Source organism: Hippopotamus amphibius, chromosome 1, assembly GCF_030028045.1.
Source record: "Hippopotamus amphibius kiboko isolate mHipAmp2 chromosome 1, mHipAmp2.hap2, whole genome shotgun sequence".
Lineage (NCBI taxonomy): Eukaryota > Metazoa > Chordata > Mammalia > Artiodactyla > Hippopotamidae > Hippopotamus > Hippopotamus amphibius.
This window is the reverse complement of record NC_080186.1, coordinates 131,977,774-132,002,018: the sequence shown is the minus strand read 5'-3', so window position 1 is coordinate 132,002,018 and position 24,245 is coordinate 131,977,774. Positions and strand designations below refer to the sequence as shown.

Sequence of the window (24,245 nt, the reverse complement as noted above, 5' to 3'; positions counted from 1 at the left end):
CATGTGACCCATTTTGGACCAATTAGAATCAGATTTAGGGCTTTTTCTTTTCCTCTCACAAAGGTTTAGAAGAAAATCTTTTTTTTTTTTTCTAAACATGAATTTGGGAGGACATAAACTTGGAGCCACTTGGAGTCCTTGTCAAGGGAAAAATTGGGGCCACTTTCCAATAGGAGAGAGCCTACCCAAAAGACAAGCCAAGACAGAGGAAAATACAGCTGAGAAACAGGGAAAAATCCAAGCCCTGAACACGATGTGAGCTAGATTCAGCGAAGTCTAAATCTACTGCCTGGAATTTCCAGTTCCGTAAAACAATACATCTTCATTGTATTCCTTGTAAGTCTGCTTGAGTTGGGATTCCCTTGTCTGAGGGTAGGAGGGGGTTTTATCTATCTTTGTCTCTCAAGCACCTAGAACAATGCCTGGCACCCTCCTGAAGAACCTTCCTTGTGTGTCAAGGTAAAGGGGCTTAGACTTTATCTTGGGCAGGTGAGGAGTAACAGAAGGGCTTTAAGTAGCAGACACATGTGGCATTTTGTGTATCAGAGCTACAGATGGGTAGAGTTTGGCATTTTTGCTGCTTGTGAAAGCAAGCAGTGGTGAACAGGATACCCTTATCTCATAGTGGCTGAAATTACACACCTGCTGACAACGCGAGGATGGAGCTGTAAGTGAATTATATGCCCCCTCTAGAGGTAAATGAGCAATAGGGCTTCTGTTTGGTAGTTCCCCCAAATGCCTCCCCCTTACCTTCTCTGGACTGCTTCCTCAAGGAGACTTCGAGGTATCCACAAGGCAGGACTGCATACAGCAAGAGCCGGCAGTAAAGAACGCTTCACTCTGCATGGTAACATCAGGCAGTGCATTAAAGTAATGCACTAGCTGTGGGTGATTAAAATCTAACTGAAACAAGCATCCTGTGAATGGCTTCCAGAATCCAGGTAAGAGAACACTGTTAAATGTCTGCAAATTATTTTATGGTCAAACACCCCCACTCCCTTTTCTCCCAGACAATCCTATGGCAGAATTGATGTCTATCTGCTATTCTTCTTTTACTCTCATAGTCTCAATTACCAGATGCATTATGGTATGACTGTAAAGTGTGGTTTGTATTCCCTTCTAGATGTGAACCTTGAGGGTAGAGACAGTCTTATTCATGTTTATTTCCCACATGCTCCACGGTACCCTCAATGCCTGTTGTGGAATTGAATTGGTGAAACTCCATCTCTAAATAAGCCTGATCCAAAAAAAATGATCGAAGATACACATATTCTCTGATTCCCTGTGTATATTAGGACTCTCTGTGACCACTGCTGGAAACTCAACTCAAACTGACCTAAGCAAAAAAATAAAAAAACCCAAAACTAATCATCGATCACCTTTAGGCACAGCTACATCCAGATTTTTAGTGTCACCCAAACTCTCTTTCTCTACATGTTTGCTTTAGGCTTATTCTCGAACAAGCTCTGTGCTGGAGATGACGAGGAAGGTCACCAGCATCTAAAGACTAAATCTGCCAGCTTAGCAAGCCCAGTAGAAAATAGTTCCTCTTCCTCAATATCTCTGGCAAAGGTCCTGAGATCAAGTCTCATTGGCTTGGCTCGGGTCATGTGCCCATTACTAAACCAGTTGTAGCCCGGAGACTGGGCTGCACTGATTGGCCAAGTCTGAGTCACAGGCCCATTCTTGGCACCAAGGAGTGAAGCCCCATCCGAATCACGTGGATTGAGCGTAGGGGAAGAGTGTTCCCCAGAGGACAATGAGGGTCATTCCGCCCAATATGGGCAGCTAAAACTGACAATGTCCATTATATATAAACATTTGAAAATTTGCGTGTGTGTGATTATATCAACAGCAAAACAATAGTAATAATGATAGCTACCATCGACTATGTGTTCACTCAATCTTAGCACTGTTCTAATCGTTTTACATCTATCAACTCATTTAATTCTTACACCAGTCCTGTGAGGCGGGTGCTGTTACTATCCTTACTTGGCTGGCCAGAATTCGTCTGTCTAAACTCTAATTATCATGCTCCAGTGTTTCACATTAAGATAACATGAGTTAGAAGCACAGGAGAGTATTTGATTTTTTTCTTCCCCTCCACCACCCAATCCACTTGGCCTTTCACATGGCAAACACTGAGATCTCCAAGGTCCGACTCTTCTACCAGATACTCAGAGAAAAGTAACAGCAGATCCCTGCCCAGAGGGTGCCAGTCTGGTGGGGGGAGACAGACACATAAACACAGGATTATCACGCAATATGGTAAGGGTCAGAGCAACATTATCTAGAACAAATTTTTCCTTTTGTTTCCTTCCACACAAAGAAGTTTTAAAATCTTATTATAATTCAGTAGGGTTATGAAAAGAGGCTCAAAGACTTTCCACTAAAATCAAAATTATTTCTACCACGGACCTCAACAAGCATTATTAGATCCAGAAAAGAGCGGTCAAATGCGGTGACCCTGCTCAAATGTCTCTTTGCAGTTCTGAAAATGGAGGTACTGCTGCCCAGCGGCCAACTTCAGGGTGCCATGCTCACCCTGACGTGTCCACCTCTCCCAACACGTCTAGTCTGTGTTCTGGTTAAGTTGTCCTGTGCCCCCCAGACCTCACAGAAGCAGCCAGATTAATCCAGTATCTTGTAAAGTGTAGGAAAGGCCATTTGGGGTGGCATTCTCACATGTGTCAAATGACATCAAATTACACTGTGCAATTACTACCATTGCCAGTACTCTTGCAATTCTTCTGTTTTATTTTTTATTGAAGCAGAGTTGATTTACATAATTCTTCTGTACATACTTCTTCATATAGTTCTTTTAAGGAAGGATAACATCTCATTTTGGTGTTCGCTTGTATTTAACACCTCCTTAACACATTTTAATCTTCTTTTAGCAGAGAGGGGTGGGTGCAGGGAAAGCCTCAGTGTCAGTACGTTTAACCGGGGACTAACCGGACCTAGCTGGAACTCAGTGACACTATCTTGCTTTCATTGTGTTTACTTTTAGAGTTACATTTTATTTATGGAAAACTATACACGCTTTCCAACTGTCATAACATAGCTTCCCTTTAATGAAACATTTTTAGGGAATACCCTGGTGGTCCAGGGGTTAGGACTCGGCACTTTCACTGCCAGGGCCTGGGTTCGATCCCTGGTCAGGGAACTAAGATCCCACAAGCTGCATGATGTGGCCAAAAAACCCCCAAACAAACAAGCATATGTGACATTTGAGTTAATAAATTTAAAGTATTAAGGAAACGCTGATACAGGTGGGATGTGGACATCCCAACATTAGCGAGGATGCTACTCAGCTCAAGTTCCGGGAACACTGCCCTCATCTATTGGGTTCCCTATTTTTGACCAGGAACTGAACTCGTGCCCCCTGCAGTGGGAGCAGTGGACCGCCAGGGAAGTCCTTGCCAGCTTTTTATAATCACCACCCCCAGGCAGGCTTCCCTTCCCACTCTGTGTCCTTCAGACATTTTGTGCAGAATTCTCTTGTAATTCTCCCCACAGTTACATGTAGTTGTCTATAGGGCAGTCTTTTCAGCTAGACTGTATTTTCCTTATTCATTTCTCTGTCCTCAGCTCCCAGGACTGAACCTGGCCCAGAGCAGGCCCAGGATTAGGTTGTTCTGTGCTCTCGTGCATGAAGATGGAAGTTTCAGGACTGTCCCTACGGGATCGAGACTTAGCTACCTCGTGCCAAAGCAGTTCTGCCCCCTTGGACATCTGTCTGTCATGGACCTGCTGGAGTCGGTAAGGATGTCTGGGGAGGAACTTCAGCCAGGGCACGCTGGATCCCTAATGGACGTGAGTGGCAAGGGAACCACGTTGCCCAGGGCAAGTTCCTGGCCAATGTTACTGACCCACTATTTGAGGGGAGGGGCAGACTTTGACTCTGAAGGAGCCTCGTAGGCTGAAAGAGAGCAGTCTATAAGGGGATGCTGGCTCTCTTTTCTCCCTGCCACCAAGCCGCTTGCTCGCCTGCCCCTGAGCAGTGTCTTTCAGCTCACGTAGAAGGGACACTTTGGTTGATGTTGGAACATCCAGCTTTCAACGATGAGTGATAAGCACAGAAGTAGAACCCTCATCCTGCTCATCGAGCTTGTGTATGTGTGTGGGTAGGGGAGGACAGCAGAGAGGGAGGTAGGACCTGAACACCGAACCTTGGTCTTGTATGTCTCTAGTCCTGATTCTGAATAGTTGAGGGGCACCTTTGGGAATCCAGGAGTTCCCTTTCCATGCCACCCCCACCCCAAACTTGCATCCCGTAGCTGAAAAACTACCAAGTTTTTTTTTAAGGTAATTAAATACAGGCAGAACTTAATGAGGCACTACCCATCACATGACCAGAACTAAAAGACTTTTGAAAAGCAGGAGGTTCTTGGAAGTATTTGCTTTTATAAACAAACCCATTCTGTCTACACTGAGAGCACCAGCATGGAGCGTATTTCTGAGAATCTCCACAGCACATCCCCTGTGGCGCATCTGGCTTTGATTGATAATAAGTCCAGTGAGCAGAGGTGCACCTGGAAAAAGGAAGTCCCCTAATTGGCTTTGCCCCACTTGCCCGTGGCAGGAGTGATGAATCGCTTAGTTTCTCTAACTTGGCTTACTCAGGTTCTCTCAAGGGGCCTGGGGCCTGGGGCCTGGCCCGAAGTAGCCCAGTGAAGCCAACATTTCTTTGAAGTCTGCAGTTTTATCTTAAAAATGCAGGAGAGTTTTATATTCCACAGTGTAACACATCCCTGTTTGTTTCAACATGAAAATGTGTAAAATAACTTTCTGGTGACATTGCTTAAATCTCTACTCCCAACTTTTTTTCCTATCACCAAATTTTAGGTAAAAATCAAGTTCCAGAAGCAGCTTGGGGTGTCTCTTAACACACTGCCGCTGTGTACTCCCGGGGAGTCTGCCCCATGGTGAAAGGGAGTCGCTGGGTGATCCCAGCACCTTTCAAATGGCCTCCAGAGCACACACAGAGCTTCTGTACCCCCTCTTCCATGCATGGAGGGCGCTTACAGGAAGTGGAGAGGTTGGTGGTAAAAAAACTTTCCACTTGGAGAGCATTTGTTTGCTCATTCCCAGGGCTTGGCACAGTTAAGGGAAGGGTTAGGATGAAAAAGGAAGACAGCGTTTCTTAACTTGGGTATACAACTTCTCTATGAGAATGTTTAAATTTTGTGTTTCCATTTTGATAATTTTTTTAAAATATGGATAGGCATATTCTAGATCCTCTGAATACTGGCCTCAACAATAGTTCTATCAGCAAGTGAATTGTGGTCCCAGGCTAGTGCTTTCAATTTCAAGGGCTATGAGAAAAGAACCAAGTTTAATTTAATGCGTGTTATAGGCTGGATGTTTGTGCCCACCCCCCATTCATGTGTTGAAATCTAATCCTCAGCGTGATGGTATTTGGAGGTGGGGCCTTAGGGAGGTAATTAGGTCATGAGGGTGGGACCCTCAGAATGAGATTAGTGCCCTTATTATAAGGCCAGAAAGCTAGCTGTGAGCATACAATGAGAAGTCAGCAGTTTGCAGCCCAGAAGTCCAGCCCTCACCAGAACCTAACAATCATTCCTCTGGTCTCAGACTTCCAGGCTCCAGAACTGTGAGAAATAAATTTCTATTGTTTATAAGCCAGCCAATCTATAGTACTTCATTATTGCAGCCTGAATAGGCTAAGATAATACATAATGATGTATTAACTATTACATTTAGGATGGATAAACAACAAGGTCCTACTGTAGAGCACAGGGAACTATATTCAATATCCCATGATAAACCACAATGGAAAAGAATATGAAAAAAGAATGTATATGTGTATAACTAAGTCACTTTGCTATACAGCAGAGATTGGCATAACTTTGTAAATCAACTATACTTCAATTTAAAAACAAATTGAGGGAGCTTCCTAGGTGGCACAGTGGTTAAGAATCCAACTGCCAATGCAGGGGACATGGATTTGATCCCTGCTCCAGGAAGATCCCACATGCCACGGAGCAACTAAGCCCGTGCACCACAACTATCGAGCCCGAGCTTTAGAGCCCATGAGCCACAATTGCTGAGCCCATCTGCTGCACCTACTGAAGCCCATGCACCTAGAGCCCGTGCTGCACAACAAGAGAAGCCATTGCAATGAGGAGCCCGCGCACCATAATGAAGAGTAGCCTCTACTCACTGCAACCAAAGAAAGCCTGCGCACAGCAAAAAAAAGACCCAAAACAGCCAATTAAATAAATAAATAAATAAATTTAAAAAACAACAACAAAAAACAACAACAAAAAAACGTTATTTTTAAAAACAAATTGAGGACTTCCCTGGTGGCGCTCTAGTTAAGAATCCACCTGCCAATGCAGGGGACACAGGTTCGATCCCTGATGTGGGAAGATCCCACATGCTGAGGAGCAACTAAGCCTGTGTGCCACAACTACTGAGCCCGCACACCACAACTAGAGAAGCCCTTGAGCCTATAGCCCATGCTCTGCAATAAGAGAAGCCACTGCAATGAGAAGCCCACGCACCTCAAAGAAGAGTAGCCTCTGCTCGCTGCAACTAGAGAAAGCCTGCATGCAGCAATGAAGACCCAATACAGCCAAAAAAAAAAATAATAAAAATAAAAAATTCCATTAAAAAAACACAAAACACCACCCCAAACTGTTAAAACTAATAATAAATGCAGTAAAGTTGCAGGATACAAAATCAATACACAAAAATATGTTGCATTCCTATACACTAATAACAAATTATCAGAAAGAGAAATTAAGAAAAATGATCCCATTTATAACTACAGCAAAAAGGATAAAATACCTAGCAATAGGTTTAACCAAGGAAGTGAAAGACCTGTACACTGAAAACTATAAGATGTTGAAGAAAGAAACTGAAGAAGACACAAATAAATGGAAAGATACTCCATGCTCATGGATTGGAAGAATTAATATTGTTAAAATGTCCATACAAAGCAATCTACAGATTCAATGGAATCCCTATCAAAGTTCCAGTGGTATTTTTCAGAAAAATAGAACAAATAATCCTAAAATTTGTATGGAACCACAAAAGATGCTGAATAGCTAAAGCAATCTTGAGAAAGAAGAACAAAGCTAGAGGCATCACATGCCTTGATTTAAAACTATATTACAAAGCTATAGTAATAAAGGTAGTATGGTATTGGCATAAAAACAGACACATAGATCAATGAAACAGAATGGACAGCCCAGAAATGAACCCACACATAGTATATGGTCAATTAATTTACAACAAAGGAGCCAAGAATATATGATGGGGAAAGGACAGTCTCTTCAATAACTGGTGTTGGGAAAACTGGACAGCCACATGAAAAAGAATGAAATTAGACCACTATCTTACACCAAACAGAAAAATTAACTCAAAATAAAGACTTTACCATGAGATCAGAAACCACAAAACTCCTAGAAAAAACATAGGCAGTAAGCTCCTTGACATTGGTCTTACTCAAAATGATTTAAAATTAACTTAAAATGAATTAAAGACTTGACCATAAGATGTGAAATCATAAAACTCCTAGGAAAAAACATAGGCAGTAAGCTCCTTGACTTTGGTCTTGGTAATGAGTTTTTGGATTTGACACCCAAAGCAAAGGCAATAAAAGTAAGAATACGACTTCCTAGGTGGTGCAGTGGGTAAGAATCCACCTGCCAATGCAGGGGACATGGGTTCAAGCACTGCCCCAGGAAGCTACCACATGGCGCGGAGCAACTAAGCCCGTGCACCACAACTATTGAGCCTGCGCTATAGAGCCCGTGAGTCACAACTATTGAGCCCATGTGCCGCAACTACTGAAGCCCATGCACCTAGAGCCTGTGCTCTGCAACAAGAAAGGCCACCACAATGAGAAGCCCACGCACCACAATGAAGAGTAGCCCCTGCTCACGGCAACTAGAGAAAGTCCGTGTGCAGCAACGAAGACCCAACACAGCCAATAAAATAAATAAATAAATAAATAAATTTATTTAAAAAAAGCAAGAATAAACAAGCAAGACTTAATCAAACTCAAAATTTGCACAGCAAAGAAAACCACCAACAAAATGAAAAGGCATTTTCATCTAAATGGGAGAAAAGGCATCTCCTGAGTGAGAGAAAATATTTGCAAATTATATATCAGATAAAGGATTAATATCCAAAATATACAAAAAACTCATACAACTCAATAGCAAAAAAAATCTGATTAAAAAATGGACAGAGGATCTGAAGAGATATTTTCTAAAGAAGACATCCAGGTGGCCAACAGGTAATGAAAAGGTGCACAGTATCATTAATCATCAACATCACTAATCATCAGGGAAATGTAAAAGAAAACAGCGATGAGATATCACCTCACGCCTGCTGAATGGCTATTATAAAAATGTAAGAAATAACAAATGTTGGCAAGGATGTGGAGAAAAGGGAACCCTTGTGCATTGTTGGTGGGAATGTAAATTGGTGCAGACACTGTGGAAAACAGTATCTAGGTTCCTCAAAAAATTGAAAATAGAACTATCATACAACCTAGCAATTCCACTTCTGGGTATTTATTGGAAGGAAATGAAAACACTAACTTGAAAAGATATATGCCTTATATGTTCACTGCAGCATTATTTACAATAACCAAGACATGGAAGCAACCTACGTGTCCATTGATAGATGAATGGATAAAGAAAACGTGGTGTGTGTCTATATATATATATATATATATACATATATATATATAGACACAATGGAATACTCAACCATAAAAAGAAGGAAATATTGTCATCTATGACAACATGATGGACTTTAGGGGAATTATGCTATGTGAAATACACAGAGAAAGACAAATATTGTGTGCTCTCATTTGTTTGTGGCCTAAAAAAACTGGGATTCATAGATACAGAGAACAGATTGGTGGTGGTCAGAGGCAAGTGGTGGGAAGTGGGTGAAATGAATTACCAAACCTTACTTGGGTCTGCTCACCTGATGTGCAGCAAAGCCAATCCCCTGACACTGGGTTGCGGTGAAGGAAAGTACAGTGTTTATTGCAGGGCACCACGTGAGGGAGTGGGAAACAAGCCTCAGATCTATTCCTACTTGGTCTTTGCGTTAGGGTGTTGTTTGTTTGTTTGTTTAAAGGGAAGAACAAAGAAATGGGGATTAATTATCACCTTGTGACATTTCTTAATCGTAGTTTCAGGAGTCAGGGTGTCTCCAGTTTCTGATTCTCTAGCCAGGTGGTCCGTGACTGGGGTGTCTGTGAGCTCATCTTGCCCTGGAGAAACAACTTGAGTTTGTATGTTGACAATGATACCTCTAATAGCAATGTTAGTACATTAGTAATATTATCGGCAACAGCGACTTTAGTCCTCTCACTCTGGTTGATTAGTGTTCAGTTAGCACAGGATTGAGGTCAGAGGGGACAAGAAAGAGAGTAAAGTTATGGATAGAGAGGTTAATCATAAACTCCGTAAAGGAAATTGGTTTTAGGGGGAATCGGCTTCAAATGGTCAAAAGGTACAAACTTCCAGTTATAAAATAAATAAGTTATGGGATGTAACAGACAGCATGGTGATTACAGCTAACAATACTGTACTGTATATTTGAAAGTTACTAACAGAGTAGATCTTAAAAGTTCTCATTACAAGAAAAAAAATTTGTAACTGTGTGGTAATGGATGTTAACTGAATTTATTGTAGTAATAATTTTCACAGTATATAAGAATATTGAATCTTTATGTTGTATACTTGAAGCTCATATTAATGTCGTATGTTAATTATATTTCAGTTAAAAAAAACTGTGGTCCGGAAATTAACAACAGACACAGTGAGGGTGCAGCCACTATGGAAAACAATGTGTCAGTTCCTCTAAATATTAAATGTGGAGTTACATATGATCCACCAATTCCACTTCTGGGTGTATGTCCAAAAGAACTGAAAGCAGGGATTCGAGTAGATATTTGCACACTCATGTACACAGCAGCATTATTCCCTATAGCTGAAAAATAGAAGCAATCCAAATGTCCATCAACAGATGAATGGATGAACAAAAGTGGTATAAACATGCAATGGAATATTATTCAGCCTTGAAAAGGAGGGAAATTCTGACACATGCTACAAAATGGGTGAACCTCGAGGACATTATGTTAAGTGAAATAAGCCAGTCACAAAAAGGCAAATACTGTATGATTCCACTTACATGAGGTACCAAGAGTAGTCACATTCAGAGACAGAAAGTAGAATGGTGGTGGCCAGGGACTGGGGGAGGGGGAGAATGGAGAGTTGTTTAATGGGTGCAGAGTTTCAGCTGGGGAAGACAGATGAGTTCTGGAGATGGACAGTGGTGACTATTGCACAAACAATGTGAATGTACTCAATGCCACTGAACTGCACACTTTTACAAGTCCAACAGAGAAAGACAAATATCATATGGTATCACAGAATCTTAAAAAATGATACAAATGAACTAATTTACAAAACAGAAACAGAGTCACAGACTTAGAAAACAAAATTATGGTTACCAAAGGGGAAAGGTGGGGCAGGGGAGGGATAAATTAGGAGTTTGGGATTAACATATACACACTACAATATTTAAAATAGATAACTAACAAGGACCTACTGTATAGCACAGGGAACTCTACTCAATGATTTAGGTAATAACCTAAATGGGAAAAGAATTTGAAAAAGAATATATATATATATGTGTATATACATATATATAACTGAATCACTTTGCTGCACACCTGAAATTAACACAACATTGTATAAATCAACTATACTCCAATATAAAATAAAAACTTTAATAAATGGTTGAAATGTAAATTTTATGTTATGTGTATTTTACCACACACACACACACAAACACATAAAATACAGTGAAAGTTTAGCAAATGCGTGTTCACAGCAGCAAGGACATGGCCTGGTTCTCAGACTTCTCCAAGGACACACAGCAGCTGCTACCTACTTCCCAAGGTGCACAGTGCTGCACCAGGCATCTGATCCTTCTAAGAGGCACTTCCACAGGGCTCTCCAACTGAACATTCTTATAGTCCCAAGACAAACCTGGGGAGAAAAATCAGCAGATCTGCAGCTCTTGCAAACTGAAGACCAAGTTGGCCTGTTTACTCTGCTGAAGATAGTAACTAACACACAGCAGCCAAGCCAGATTCCTCAGATGGAGGCAGCATGATGGAACACAAAGTCAATTTAATACAGTAACAATAAAGTTCTGAGTAGCCGTTACCTTTTAGGATCTACAGCAGCATTTTTCAAAGTATGATCTGTGGGATGTTCATAAATGCTACATGGTAAAAAAAATTCCGTTGTGAAATACACTTTGGCACACTGGATTAAATGGGTGAAACAGGTTCTGTACTGCGGGATTCTCAGAGCTGTGCTAGTGTGGGACAGGGATTCCAAGTGGGGAGGCTTCGAGAATATTCCTGCAAGCGTTAGCCAAATGGATCTGACCACACAACGCTTTTTCAGGACCATGTGAGGGACTGAGGTTCTGTAAACACACTTCCGAAAAAGTTTCATTTAGAGAAAAATAATAAAATAGGAGATGGATATACACCTGGCCAGGGAGTCGGCAAACTATAGCCCTTGGGCCTAATCCATCCAGCTGCTTGTTTTTTCACAGACCTGAGAATGGTTTTTACATGTTCAAATGGTTACATTTTAAATAGTTATGTAAGTCCTTGCATAACATTCTGGTTTTGCCTCTTGACTCCCAGAGCCCCAAATGTTTACTATCTGACTCCTTAAGAAAAAGTTTGCCAGCTCCTGTACTAGGCAATGAAAATATTTGAAGACTATTCATTCTTTTCGATTCTTCATAGATGCAACAATACTTATGACGTCCTGTGAGAAGTGCCTACTGTGTGCTAGGCATGTATAATTTTCACTGATCGTCAGAACTCTGTGAGAAAGGCATTATGGTCCCCATTTTACAGATGAGAATGCTGAGTCCCAGAGAAGTAAGGTGTGTATCAGAGCCAGAACTCAAACCCAGGTCTAACCCCAAAGTTGGTCATGGTTCCTTTGTCAGTGGTTTACAAAGTAGGGTCTGTACATCCCAGGGGTCAGATAAATCAAGCCATTGGATCACAGTGAAAAATTAGATCTTTTCATTACATGTAATTTTTAGCTTATCCTTCACTTGAAATTTTGTGTGTATATTTTATTATGATATATAATTATAATTATATTATAATCAGCTAAAATTAGTCTAAACCAGTAGCAAATAGTTCTTCAGGAGCCTCACAAACTGCTCCCCTTTCTCCTCACCTGAGTTCCGAAGTAAGTGGAGAGACAGAGGGATCTGGGGACTGGAGAACGAAATGCCACCTATATTCTTGAGAATCTGGCTTAGGTGGGGTGTGGGACAGTTATGGGCTTCCTAAGGCTGAATTCCAAGTCATGTTCCTTGATCCAGTCACAGACACCCCTGAAAAGCACAGGACGAATTTTATGGGAGCTCCTTTACAACTAGCCTTCCACTGTCAGGAGCAGAGAGGAAGGTGTGCTCCCTGAGGACATCTGTCCCATACAGGAGAGAGGGAGGGGCTGAGCTACGCACGCCTGGCACCTGCTCCCCTAAATATCAATCATCTAGATAATTCCCCCTTCTCCCCTAGGGAGAGGGAGGGAGGGCTAGAGCATTACACTAATAGAGCTCTCCCTTCACGTGGAAAGGAACCCCAGGCATGGGGTGTGAGAAGTTTCCACCTAACAGTATTGTACATGATATATTTATTTAGTAATATATGTATTTTATATAGTTATTATTGCATATATGCTAAACATTTTTCTATCAATAAACCATCACGCACACAATGAAAACCATCTGAAGACCACTATTCCATACTATACTGTACATGTGTGTGGCCAAGTTCCCTGCAGTTGAAAAAGAATAGGAGAACATAGTTTATTGTAGCATCTGGGCCTCCTGGGTCTTAAGAGGAGATGAACCTGGGCTTTACTAACTTGCATCTGAATGCTCTGAACACTGCCACTAATTTATTGGTCTCTAAAAGAAAACTTGTTTATGAGCTAGAAAACAAATTCCATTCCTGGCAGCTATTTTCTGAACTGTTTCCTACTTGAGTGGCGACCTGACTATGGGGAAATCCACTCAGAGAGTTCCAAGTTAGACCAATAGCAAATAGGAAACCTTGAAGTTCATGCGTCCATTCAAAGAAGTATTTTGTACTCACCATGCTGTGAACGTTAGCATTGAAGCTTGGGCTGCAGTGAGGGGTGGAGTTACAGCTGGAATTAGAAGGAGGGATCAGCCTAGGATTGTGGTTGAGAACTCAAGGTAGAGTGGAAATGTAAAACGTGACGTTTTCCAGAATTTATGACATGAAATACTGCTCTTGCTACATGCTCTGTGAATGGCTTCACAGTCAAGTACAGCCGAAGAAGCCAATATTGATGACCCCCCCCTCAGGTAATCACACTGCGTTTTTATACAAGGAGCTTCAAGTTCTGCAATAAAACCCCAAGGGGAAAAACACCTGGTTTACTTAATTTTACCAAGCATTTCTCAAACAAATGTGCCCACAGAACACTTATTTCAGACAGTGTGTGTTGACATTTGTACTGGAAAAGACTGAAAAATGTTGAAAGGAAAGATTATAGACTGCGGAGCTGTGACGGTCTATTAAGGAGTCAGAGGTCTAAGGCCCTCCTCATAGCAGCTCTGACAACATGTAAACAGTCTCTCAGACTATTGATTTCCTCATCTATAAAATGGGTATAATAATTCTCACCTAGAAGCACTGTAGTGAAGATTCAAGAGAGAATATCTATAAGGTCAATTACATCAGGATGAGATATGTGCCTTGATGAGCATTTGGGAGGGGCATAGCATGGGGTAGAAAAGCCAGTTTTAGAACCAGGCATGCCACACACACGAGTAGGCATGCGGGACCTTGGGCCAGTGTCTTCACCTTTCTGAAACTTCACAACTTCATAGGTAAAATGCAGGTATCTACTTCACAGAGCGCTCTGAGGATGAAATAAATGTGTAGGGAAAGTGCCCCGCGGGCCTGGAACACAGCAAATGCCCAGAAAAATAATGGTGGCATTGATCATAGTAGCATGAAGCCTCATTTTTGAGCACTTACGCTATGCCAGGCAAGGGGCTGAGTCTGGCCATTTCTTCAGAGTGGAGCATGTAGACCATTTCCTCAGTGTACTTTTTTTTCCACATTTATTTATTGTTTTATTTATTTATTTTTGGCTGTGTTGGGTCTTCATTGCTACGTGTGGGCTTTCTCTAGTTGTGGTGAGTGAGGGCTACTCTTCATTGCAGTGTGCGGGCTTTTCATTGTGGTGGCTTCTCTTGTTGTCGAGCACGGGCATGTGGGGTCCTCCTGGACCAGAGATTGAACCTGTGTCCCCCGCAACGGCAGGCGGATTTTTTTTTTTCAATTTTATTTATTTTTTATTATTTTTGGGGGGGTTACACCAAGTTCAATCATCTGCTGGCAGGTGGATTCTTAACCACTGCGCCACCAGGGAAGTCCCCCACAATGTACTTTTTAAGGATGCAGATTCCTGCTGATTCTGACTTTCAGGGGATGCGGCCCCAGAATGTGCACTTTGGCAAGCTCCCTAAGTCTTCCAGTCACTGAAATTTGAGAACCAATGACTGTCAGGTATGGGTTGCAAGATGGTGAGGAGGCACACCTGGACCAAATGGACATGAACTAGAGAAGGAATGGACATTAAACACTCTGGACTGGGAGAAGAGTGCCCCCCTCGATATAAACTTTGGACCCCCAAATTCACCATGACCCCTTAGAGGAGTGGAGTGTTTGCAGGTGTGTGTGAGCGGTTATGTGCTTGGTGTGGCATTCCTGGAACAGGATAGGAGTGGTGAGGGTGCCAGTGCCAAGTCAGACCTGAAGGAAGGTAACAGGTAAGAGATCCCTGAGAGACAGAGTCAGGTTGGTTCCTGACCATGGTCCGGTTCCCATCCCATCCCACGAGGCTCAGGGGCCCCTGCACGGCTGCCCTGGGAAGCCCATGCCATGGTCATTACCAGTTGTATTTTTGTAACTAAGTGCTCTTGATTTGGAAGATTTGGGAGAAAGTGCTCCCAAGGCAGGGCCTAAACCACATAATGACTTTTCTTCCTTATGGGAATGGAGTTTAATATATGAATGAAGATTATTCCTAAGCAAGTGCACCAGAAGAACATTGCTTTAAACTGTTTCCTCCAAGGTGGGATGAATGTTGTATCTGAATCCTCCCCTTTGAAGTTCACCTGTGCAGGGACTCTGCTGGTTCTATTCTTCTCTTCCTAGGAAGATGGGAGTGGTGGTATCCTTTGGTTTAAAGATTCACCTGTGACCAAGGAGGCTCCACACTGGTGTTTAGTTTTGCCTTGGCTCCGCCCTTGGGAAAGTAATAAAACATCAGGCAATGCCCTCCACCTCCGGGGCAGCAGATGGCTTGGGCAGCCCCTGTGGCCCAACCATGCCTGCACCCCCTCCACCCCTCCCGCCCCCACCCCTGGTCCATCAGTAAGCAATGCCAGTGAGAGGTTCAAACTCCCTGGACATGTAAAGTTTTCTGCCTTTAGGCACAGAGCTGAGGTGTGGGAGATACCCAATGAATACAAGGAAGCTTTCTCTTGGTTTCTGGACATTGTAGTTAAAAGAATCAAATTCCCTAGGGTCCAGAGAGAGGAGTCATCCCTATTTGCGAGCAATGCCCACACACAGTTCAAGTGGGCTTTTTTTTGATCCCCAAATCCAGGCCAAGATGTCAGGGCACAAAGCTACTCACCCTTTCTTCAGCCAAATAAAATCCATACACACATCTTCACAATGAAGCTTGAAACCAGTCAAGCACTTTTTATTAAAAAAAAATGAAAAGAAGTCTAATGGTAAAGTATGTAGTCTATACATGCTACAGCTAATTCACTGTTTATCATCACCCCTCCCCCCGACATGATATAGCCTCATGTATTTTGTGTGTGTGTTAAAGGAAACAAAGACCACCACCAGAATGTGTCAGCTTGCCCAAGGTGTGAGGAGTGCTGAGATGTCCAGAGATCTCCAGCATCATTCTGTGAGCAGACACAAGGTGGTGGGGCAATGCTGTCAGAGCCCACCGTTCCTGGAGGGATGCAAGAAATGGCCTGGTTACTTGGTGGCTCCATGAAGCAGGAAATGTGGGTTGTAGCCAAGGTGACCAATTTGTCCTCACCCCCTGGGGGTGAAAGGGGTGTTATTAACAATTACGTGGGCACAATGGCACAGACAGGCAGACACCGGGGTAAGATACGGACACCTTGGTTGTGTTAGGATTGCTTATTGCTGTAATAAGCCTGGTGGGGGCACCTCCTTTTGTATGTTGATAGAAGACCTGAAAGTGAAGGCTATTGGCTGTGGCACTGGGTTTGGCCTCTTCAAGGACAACAGAAATTGAGTCCCTTGTTCCTGATTGGAGCCAAGAAGGCCTACTTTGGAGTAGAGGATAAAAACAGGAGAGAAGGTGGGATGCTGAAACACAATGAGCGGCTTGAAAACTCGGCAAGGTAGCACCAAAAGCAGACATTACCCACCCCACGGGGCTGGATGATCATGTCTGTGGGCAGAGTCCTCAGCAGGTGGTCCACGAGCAGACAAAGACTCTGGAGCCTCCTGGTTTTAGCTCTGCAACTCCACAGCTGTGCCTGTGACCTCCTTCGGCTGAGGTCCATCTAGGGGTTAGTACCCTAGCCAAGTTAGGAGCAATTCCTCCAGGCTAAGGGAGGGCTCACCGCACCCTCAGGCCTCAATGCAAGCCAGTTTCCCACACATTCAGGCCGCACGGTGTGACAACAGGGAATCTTTGGTCTACGGTCTGGTATGGCTGTTTGCAGCAAAAGCCCTGAAGGAGGACCCTGACAACCAAGGAGGGGACAAGACTGCCATGCGCGACTCTGGCTGCTACGTGTCCATGGTCACAGCCCAAAGTGAAGGGCAAGACCTCTCAGGGAGCAGCCTGACCCGACACTGAGAGACTCGTAAGCAGTGAAAGGATGCGAGTCAGGCCACGAAGGCTCTTGTCCCTGATGATGCTGAGCTGCCAGCTATTTGAGGGCAGGAGCGATTTTGTCTTCATCGCACTCAGTGCTGTGCGTGCAGCACAGACTGAATAAACACTAGACTGTCCGTCCCTCAGCCTAAGTATAGGGCCTCCCAAACCTTGGGGAGATTTGGCATTTGTCCTTGAATGTGGCAAATTTGTTTTCCTACATGGTAAGGAAATCCCCAGTGGGCCTGGAAATGTTTTAAGGCCAAGAACTTTGCCTAAGCAATCAATCACATGGAGAGGCTTTGTGGAGGAAGCGTAACAGGACTAGTGGAAGCCTGGCAGGGCCCTAGCAAAGCCCCGGCAGGGCATGGCATTAAAAGTGGTTGGAGCTCAGCGCAGCTCTCCCCAAGTCTCATCCTGGGACGAGGACATAAACCCACCAAGTGGCAAAGAAAGTCAGAGGAAAAAACTCGAGCGAAGGCCCATTTTATCAAGAGGTGATCCTAAAACTCAGATTTTCCCAAAGATTTGGCGCTACCATGAGCTGTAGTTTTGCCCTAGGGTGTAAGATAAAATAGCCACCCCAAAGAAATCTGCAGGGGTGAGGAAAGGACTAAAACCCACCCTTGCCTGCCTTTTTGGGCCGGCATTTGGCCTACTGACGTGTGATTGTGGGGTCAGGGGAGTAAAAACCTAAATTAAGAGGGAGGGTCACCTGCTTCCCTGGAAGCACCATGAACATTTCATTGCTGATGGCAGAGGAAAAGTCATGGGCACTGGAGAGAAAAACCCCTGGATGCAAGTCTCAGCTTGGTCACTGTCTGGATGACGCTGGGCACTTGACTTCATCCTCTGAATCTCAATGTTCTCACTACAGATTGGAGTTGATCCTATGCACCTCGCAGGGTTGAAGTGAGGATGAAGTTAAGGAGGGAGAGTGTTTAGGCACCGGTAACCTGCCCGGAGCTTGGCACAGGAGTTATTCCTACGGTCCTGGATATTCACCAGAGTGGTGACTCCAGGGGGTTTTGCATTTGCTCCGTCAAATGCTCACAGAATGGTGGCTACAGTCCTGGATGGTGTAAACCTAAGTCCCTAGGCGAGGACAGCTAGGGAGAGCCACCAGCCATCAAGACTGTCCCTTGCAGCTGCCTGGGGAAGTGCCATCACTGTGGCAAGAGGAGCTGGAGACAGGAGTCCTCAGGCCACAGATGTGTCCTCAGGAAAGAATGGTGAACAGAGAGAAATGTGGCTTTAGTACCTTCAGTTCGCGTCAGAATAATAATAATAATAATATTAAAAAGGCTAACGCTTTCATGTGCAGGAAAACTTTCCACCCAGAGAAAGGTGGAACCAGCCCGTTCCCACCCAGCTGACCCCTGGGAGGAGGGAATGAGGCCAAAGACAAACCCCTTCAGTGGAATCTGCACACAAAAATCAAAGCTCTTCACAGCCAGGCAGGGAGCCACCCTGCAGCCTGGTCTACACCCAACGCCTAGCACATAGTAGGCGCTCACAAAATACGAGCAAAGGTCAACGAAAGCTCAGAGAGAATCAGAAAAAAAAACCCTTAGCGTTCTGTCTTTTGAAATGTAGTCAAATCCTGCATAATAGCTTCACAAATGGTGTTTAAACCAAAGTGGGTCAAAAACTCAGGAAAATGTCCTATGGGGCCTCCTCCCGAGTGAGGGGACCTTGGAGGGTGGGTGGCCCTCTTCCATTCTCCCTTTTGCCCCGGCTACCATCTTCCCTCCAAGGTTCTGGGCACAGGGCCAGGGGCAAGCGGGCACTGCAGGGCACCTCATGGCCCTGTCCCAAGATTCTCGGGGCGTGGTACTTACAGACCTACTGAAGGAAGGAATAAAGATGCGACCGTGGACTGAGGAGCAGCATCCAGAGCCCGTGCGGCAGTGAGGAGGACTGGGGGCTGGGGCGGGAACACGGAAGAGGGCTGTTTGCACATAAATCTTTGGCACTGCAGGTGTATGGCGAGCATCCCCGGGAAGGCTGGCCTTGTGGGTCCAAAAAAGAAGGCAGCAAATGACTACCGTGCATCAGCGATCTCTGGGGCAGGACAGGGTCACTTCCTCTTGTCCTACAGAGTAGGGTGGGATGGGGGGGAGGGGTGCTGCATTCTCAACCCCCAAGGCAGCCTGGGCCCCAGGCAAGAGCTCTGAGCTGGGAGCCAGAAACCCAGGGTCCTGATTCTCGCTGGGCAATGCAGCTTTGCCTCTACAGTGAACCACGTCAGTCAAAATGGGTGCAAGGGCTGCCCTGGGTTCCTTCCAGTGAGACCAGAGAGAGGGAGAGTGCATGGAAAAAAGAAAAAAAAGAAAAACTACTCTTCGAGTGCCAGAGAAGAGAGGAAGCAGCAGCAGAGAGAGACAGGAGGTTCTGCCTGGACCCTGGGTCCCCATCTCCTTATGGGGCCACCGCCCACTCTGCTCAGTTTGCTGCAGATCCAGCCGCTGGCCCTTGAGCACCAGGACCCCTCGAGGTTGGCGTGTGAGACCACCTTGGCTCCCTTTGCTCCATAAGCTCTAGCCCTCAGGGGGGCACCAGCATAGGAGCAGGAAACAGAGCTTGGTGGCGACACCAGGGCCCTGGGCAGCCTTCAGTGGATGCTACAGTGGGTTGGAGGGGTGGGGGGCGTGGGAGCGGCCATGAGGCCCCACCAGGCACACCCCAGGGCAGCCAGCCGGCATCTCCCTCTCCCCTGCCGGGTTTGCCTCTTACAGGGGGCAGCGCACAGGCATGGAAGTCAGGCCAGCTTGGATTCAAATCCCCATGCCACCCCTTCTCAGTGAGTGGGCCCTGGGGCACACGGAACCCAAGGCTCCTCATCGATAAAACAGGTACAATAGTATCAAAGACGGCTGTTGTGAGGGTTCAACACAGATGAGAAGTGCCAAGTACAGCGTTTGGCACCTACTACGTGCTCAGCAAAGAGGAGCTCCCAAGGGGTGTGGCTTGTGAACGGTCCCCTTACTCAAACAAATGCTGAGATTCCTGCTCTAGGCAGGCAGAAGTCAAAGGCCTCCCAAAGCGGGCTGGGGATTCTTGTTTAAAAGCCCTGGGTTGGACCAGAGCCTACAGCAGAAAAGTGAAGCATGCTTGGAGCTGGGAGCACTCCTTTAGAACTGATCAGGGTCCCAGCACCGAAGGGAGGCAGGGCGGCCCACTCCTGGGGCAGCTGCATCTGCTTGAACCTGAGAGGCCCGTGGACCTGAGGCCTCAGGGAAGACGACACCTCCCTGGACCTGGCAACAGAGCCAACTTGTACAGGATGAAGTTCTTTCCGGGACCAGGCATTCTGGAAACTGAGTGGATCAAGTTGCTGGACGGGAATGAACTGGGTAGGGGGCTGGGCGGTGGGGGGCTCCCCACACGCTGCCTGACCCCTGCAACAGGAGACCCTCCTGTAGTTTCTCCAGATGACGGATTCTGTCCGAGAGGCCTCAGAGTCATGATCCAGCTGTTGGGTGGGCAGGGAAGCTGGGTGGCGATGCCACTGGCCTTAAGGCAGGGATGCTGAGTAGAGAGAAAGGGGTGTGGCCTCTGAGACTCCAGGAAATGCTGTGATGGGAGGGATCGCTCTCCACCCAGAGAAGGGAAGAAACCACAGTATTCCAGTCTTCCTTCCTTCCAAGCTGCAGATGATAAATTAAGAGGCATATTAAATATGTAGGTAAAGCCGGCAGGGACGTGCAGGGCCTCCAGGCAGGAAGGGAGGACGCTAGGGCTTCTTTCTGAGATAATTGGAAGGAATCCATCCTTCCCAGGAGGGAGCCCCGCTCTGGACCTGGCAGAACCACCAGCCGCTGCTGTTCTTTTCCCGGACCTCGAACACCGTCCCCTCCTGGAAGCTGCTGGTATCATCGTCTCCTTCAAAGTTGGCCACGGCCACATATAAGTCCTTCGGGCCGTCTGCGTTGGGGAAGGGGGCTGCAGACACTTTCTCCTTGTTTTCTCCCATCTTGCCCATCATCCGTGGCCCCAGCCCACCTTTGCCTCGCGTGTCATCCTGGCCCCCTGAGGAGTTGGAGAGAAAAGGTTTGGCTTTTGGGGGGACAAGCAGGGCCCGGCCTGGGGCAGGGGCTGCCTTGCCTTCGTTGGCCTCCCGCTGGGGCCCTCTGACCTCCGGAAGGGGCCCTCTGACCTCTGGAAGGGGTCTGGACGACGAGGAGGTTTTCCTGGGGGGGGGTGGTCTCCGAGGCGGGACCACAGGTCTCTGCTGGGAAGCCTCTTGGAGAGGGACCGGTACGCTCTTAGGTACGGGATCTGCGATCTTGGCTGGCTTTGGAGGGGCTCTGCAGGATGTCTCCTTTGGGCTGAGCCCATCCTGTTTGCTCGTCCTGTCCTGGGTGCGGCCAGGCCCCTCCCCTGGGAGGAAGCCACGGCTGAAGGCCACGTCCTGGCCTCCCCCAGCCTGGTGGCCACTCTCCCCGTCCAGCGAGGGTTTCTCTTGGGACTTGGCAGGCCTGAGCTTGCTCCTGAGATTACAGATGTCTACTTGGTCTTCGCCCTGAGGTGGCTCTGTCCTGGGGGAAGGAGCTGGTTTTGGCCTAACCTGAGGTTTGGACTTCAAGAAGGGATTCTGGGGAATGGCTTCTGGCTTCTCCTCCGGTGGGTCAGCTTTGGATTTGGAGACAGGTCGGAGGTTGGGTTTCTTCACTTCCTTGGCCAATACTTTGTGGCCACACTCCAGCCCCATTTCATTTTTCAGCTGGAACAACTTGCTCTTGTCAGGTTTGGGCTCTGGTCTCCGGCTGTCCCGGGCTGGGGGCGTGTGTTTGGCCGGGATCATGGGCAAGATCATGCCAGGAGGCTTGGGCGAAGAACCCCTGAGCTGCTCCATCCTCTGCCGCTCCCGCTCCTGCAGCTCCCCTTCCGACTTGATGATGGATTCTTTCCGGGGAGGGAGGCTGGGCTTCTCCTCCAGGTCGGGGTCCGAGATCTCCTCGTAGCCTGCGCATGAGGACATGTCTGAAGATGCCTTCCTCAGGACCTCCTTCCCACCCTTCCAGTCTTTGGACCACGGCATCCCAGAGTCCACAGCCCCATGTGGTGCATCGGGCAAGGGCCGGGAGGGGCCGACGGCCTCACTGCCCGTGTTGTTCTCCATCGCTGCTGCATCCCCCAGCCGGAGCGGCGTCACCTCGTTGGGCAAGGGAGCCAGAAAGTTGGGTCTCGAGGCATTGCTGGTCTTCTTATACTTGTCAATGAAGGTCGCTGGGGCCCATCCCTCCTTATCTTCAATCTGAATGTACCACCAGCCGCTCAAGTTCTTCTCGATCACCTGGAAGGGAGGGCAGAGGAACTCACTGAGTAGGTGTGGTGTCAGGGCCAGCGGGCCAGGATGGTCTGGGAGAACCCACGTGCAACTGGGGTTCTAGGAGCAGGAATTTTACATTCGGCAGATTCCCGACAACATCTATGGGGGACCATCTATGAAGATTGCTGTGTATCAGGAACAACTTACAGGGGCGTAGGTGCTTGTCTAATTTTGGATTTCCCCCAAGGCTGTCCTTGAGACATGAACTTGGGTGCAGGCGTTAATTTGAGAGATGATTCCAGGAAGCCCAAGTGAGGAAGTGAGGGAAAGGAGAGTCCGTGAGGAGCAGGTGAATGCTCTGGGCCAGTGGGGCTTAATCCAACAGGGACCCTCGGAGAGACTGTGCAGAATCAGACACTGGGGTTTTCTATTACATTTAACTCCTGACCCCTAGTCCCTCCCCTTCCCCAGGACGTTAACCCTCCCCCTTTCTGAGTGGTGCCCTTAGGCGGGAATAGGAGGCGGGAAGCAGTGGGGGGGGGGGGTTGCGGGGTGCCTGGGATGCAGGGCAGGCCACCAGCAGTGTCTGCTAACATTCTAAAGAAGTTCAAGGCAAACCCTCAGTACAGCCCAAACCAGCCTTGATTGCTGCTCCTTTGCTTGAGCACCAAAGCAGTGGGCTGGTGTTTATATATGCCAAACCTGTGTGAAAAACGTGTGTCCGTGAATGTGGCAATCACACCCAGCTCATGTTTAGATACATGGGAACTGATGCTGATGGAGGTAAAACAAACTTTCATCTCATCTCCCCCACCCCCGAGATCCACGCCCATTGGTTGGAACGGTGGGTGGAATCACTCATGTTATTTAAGACCTTATATTTCCTGTCTCCTTTTTTGTTTAGTACCATGTGGCTGAATTCACACGGGTGAAAGGTGTACATGCTGCATGTTATAGGCTGAACTGACTCCCTCTAAAATTTATATGCTGAAGCCCTAAACTCCACACCTTAGATTGTGACTGTATACGAAGACAGAGCCTTTCAAGAGGTTATTAGGTTAAAATGGGATCCTTAGGGTGGGCCCTAGTCCAATATGACTGTGGTCCTTATAAGGAGAGGACATTAGGACACAGAACATCTGGAATGAGGGACAACCACATGTGAACACAGGGAGAAGGTGACCAGCTGTGAGCCAACCAGAAAGGCCTTAGGAAAAGCCAAACCTGCTGACACATTGATCTTGGACATACAGCCTCCAGAATGTGAGAAAATACATCTCTGTTGTTTAAACCATCCAGTCTTTTGTGGTGGCAGCCTGAGCAGACTAATAGACAGCAATACCCCGGCAGGCTGTGTGCACAGGAGAGCTGATTAATGATTACAACCACCCGATGAGATGGGGATTGTCATCCCACTGTATGGATGCAGAACCGAGCCTCAGGAGAGCTGAGGAACTCGCAGAGGGTCACACAGAAAGTCAGTGGTGGAAGCCGGAGTCAAAGGCAGGCTGGTGGGATTCAGAGCTTGAGCCTTTACCACTACCCAGCCCTGCCCCAGAAAGTGGACCTGCTTGCGGGGGAGCTGGGCCTGAGATGAGAAAACACTAGGGGCTGAGGCTGGCTGCGGGTGTGGTTCTGCTGTTACACTCCGCCGCCCAGAGCAGAGAAGAAGGCAGCTGCAGATCCAGCGCAGGAGCACAGCCTGGGCTCTGGGGCTGCAGTCCTGGCTTCTGGTTCCGGCTGCCTCAACAGCCACGGGTAAGCCACAGGCCTGAGATGCCACACCACAAAACAGAGAGGATGGTAAGAACAATGACGCCCTCTTGCAGGGTCTCCATGATGACCACAGAAGCTAACGCGTGCAACAGCACTTGGTAAAGGCTGAAAGGAAATTGTTACCTGTTAGTATTAAATTACAGGGGAGAGTACTGAGAACACAGCAG

The 24,245-nt window shown here is 46.6% G+C and overlaps 1 protein-coding gene across 6 annotated transcripts in view; it reads right to left on the bottom strand.

The window, feature by feature from the left end:
• The window catches only part of SH3PXD2B (SH3 and PX domains 2B), a 177,039-nt gene that overhangs the window by 53,475 nt on the left and 99,319 nt on the right, over positions 1-24,245 (bottom strand). For 3 of the 6 annotated variants that reach the window (XM_057729028.1, XM_057729038.1, XM_057729049.1), the window contains one exon: positions 15,827-22,326. In XM_057729028.1, coding sequence (XP_057585011.1) covers positions 20,764-22,326 — 1,563 coding nt within the window. In that variant the 3' untranslated portion in view covers positions 15,827-20,763. Of the gene's footprint in view, positions 1-750; positions 841-15,264; positions 15,399-15,826; positions 22,327-24,245 lie in introns of those variants that run through there. The other 3 variants (XM_057729073.1, XM_057729057.1, XM_057729063.1) reach the window with 3 other exon arrangements.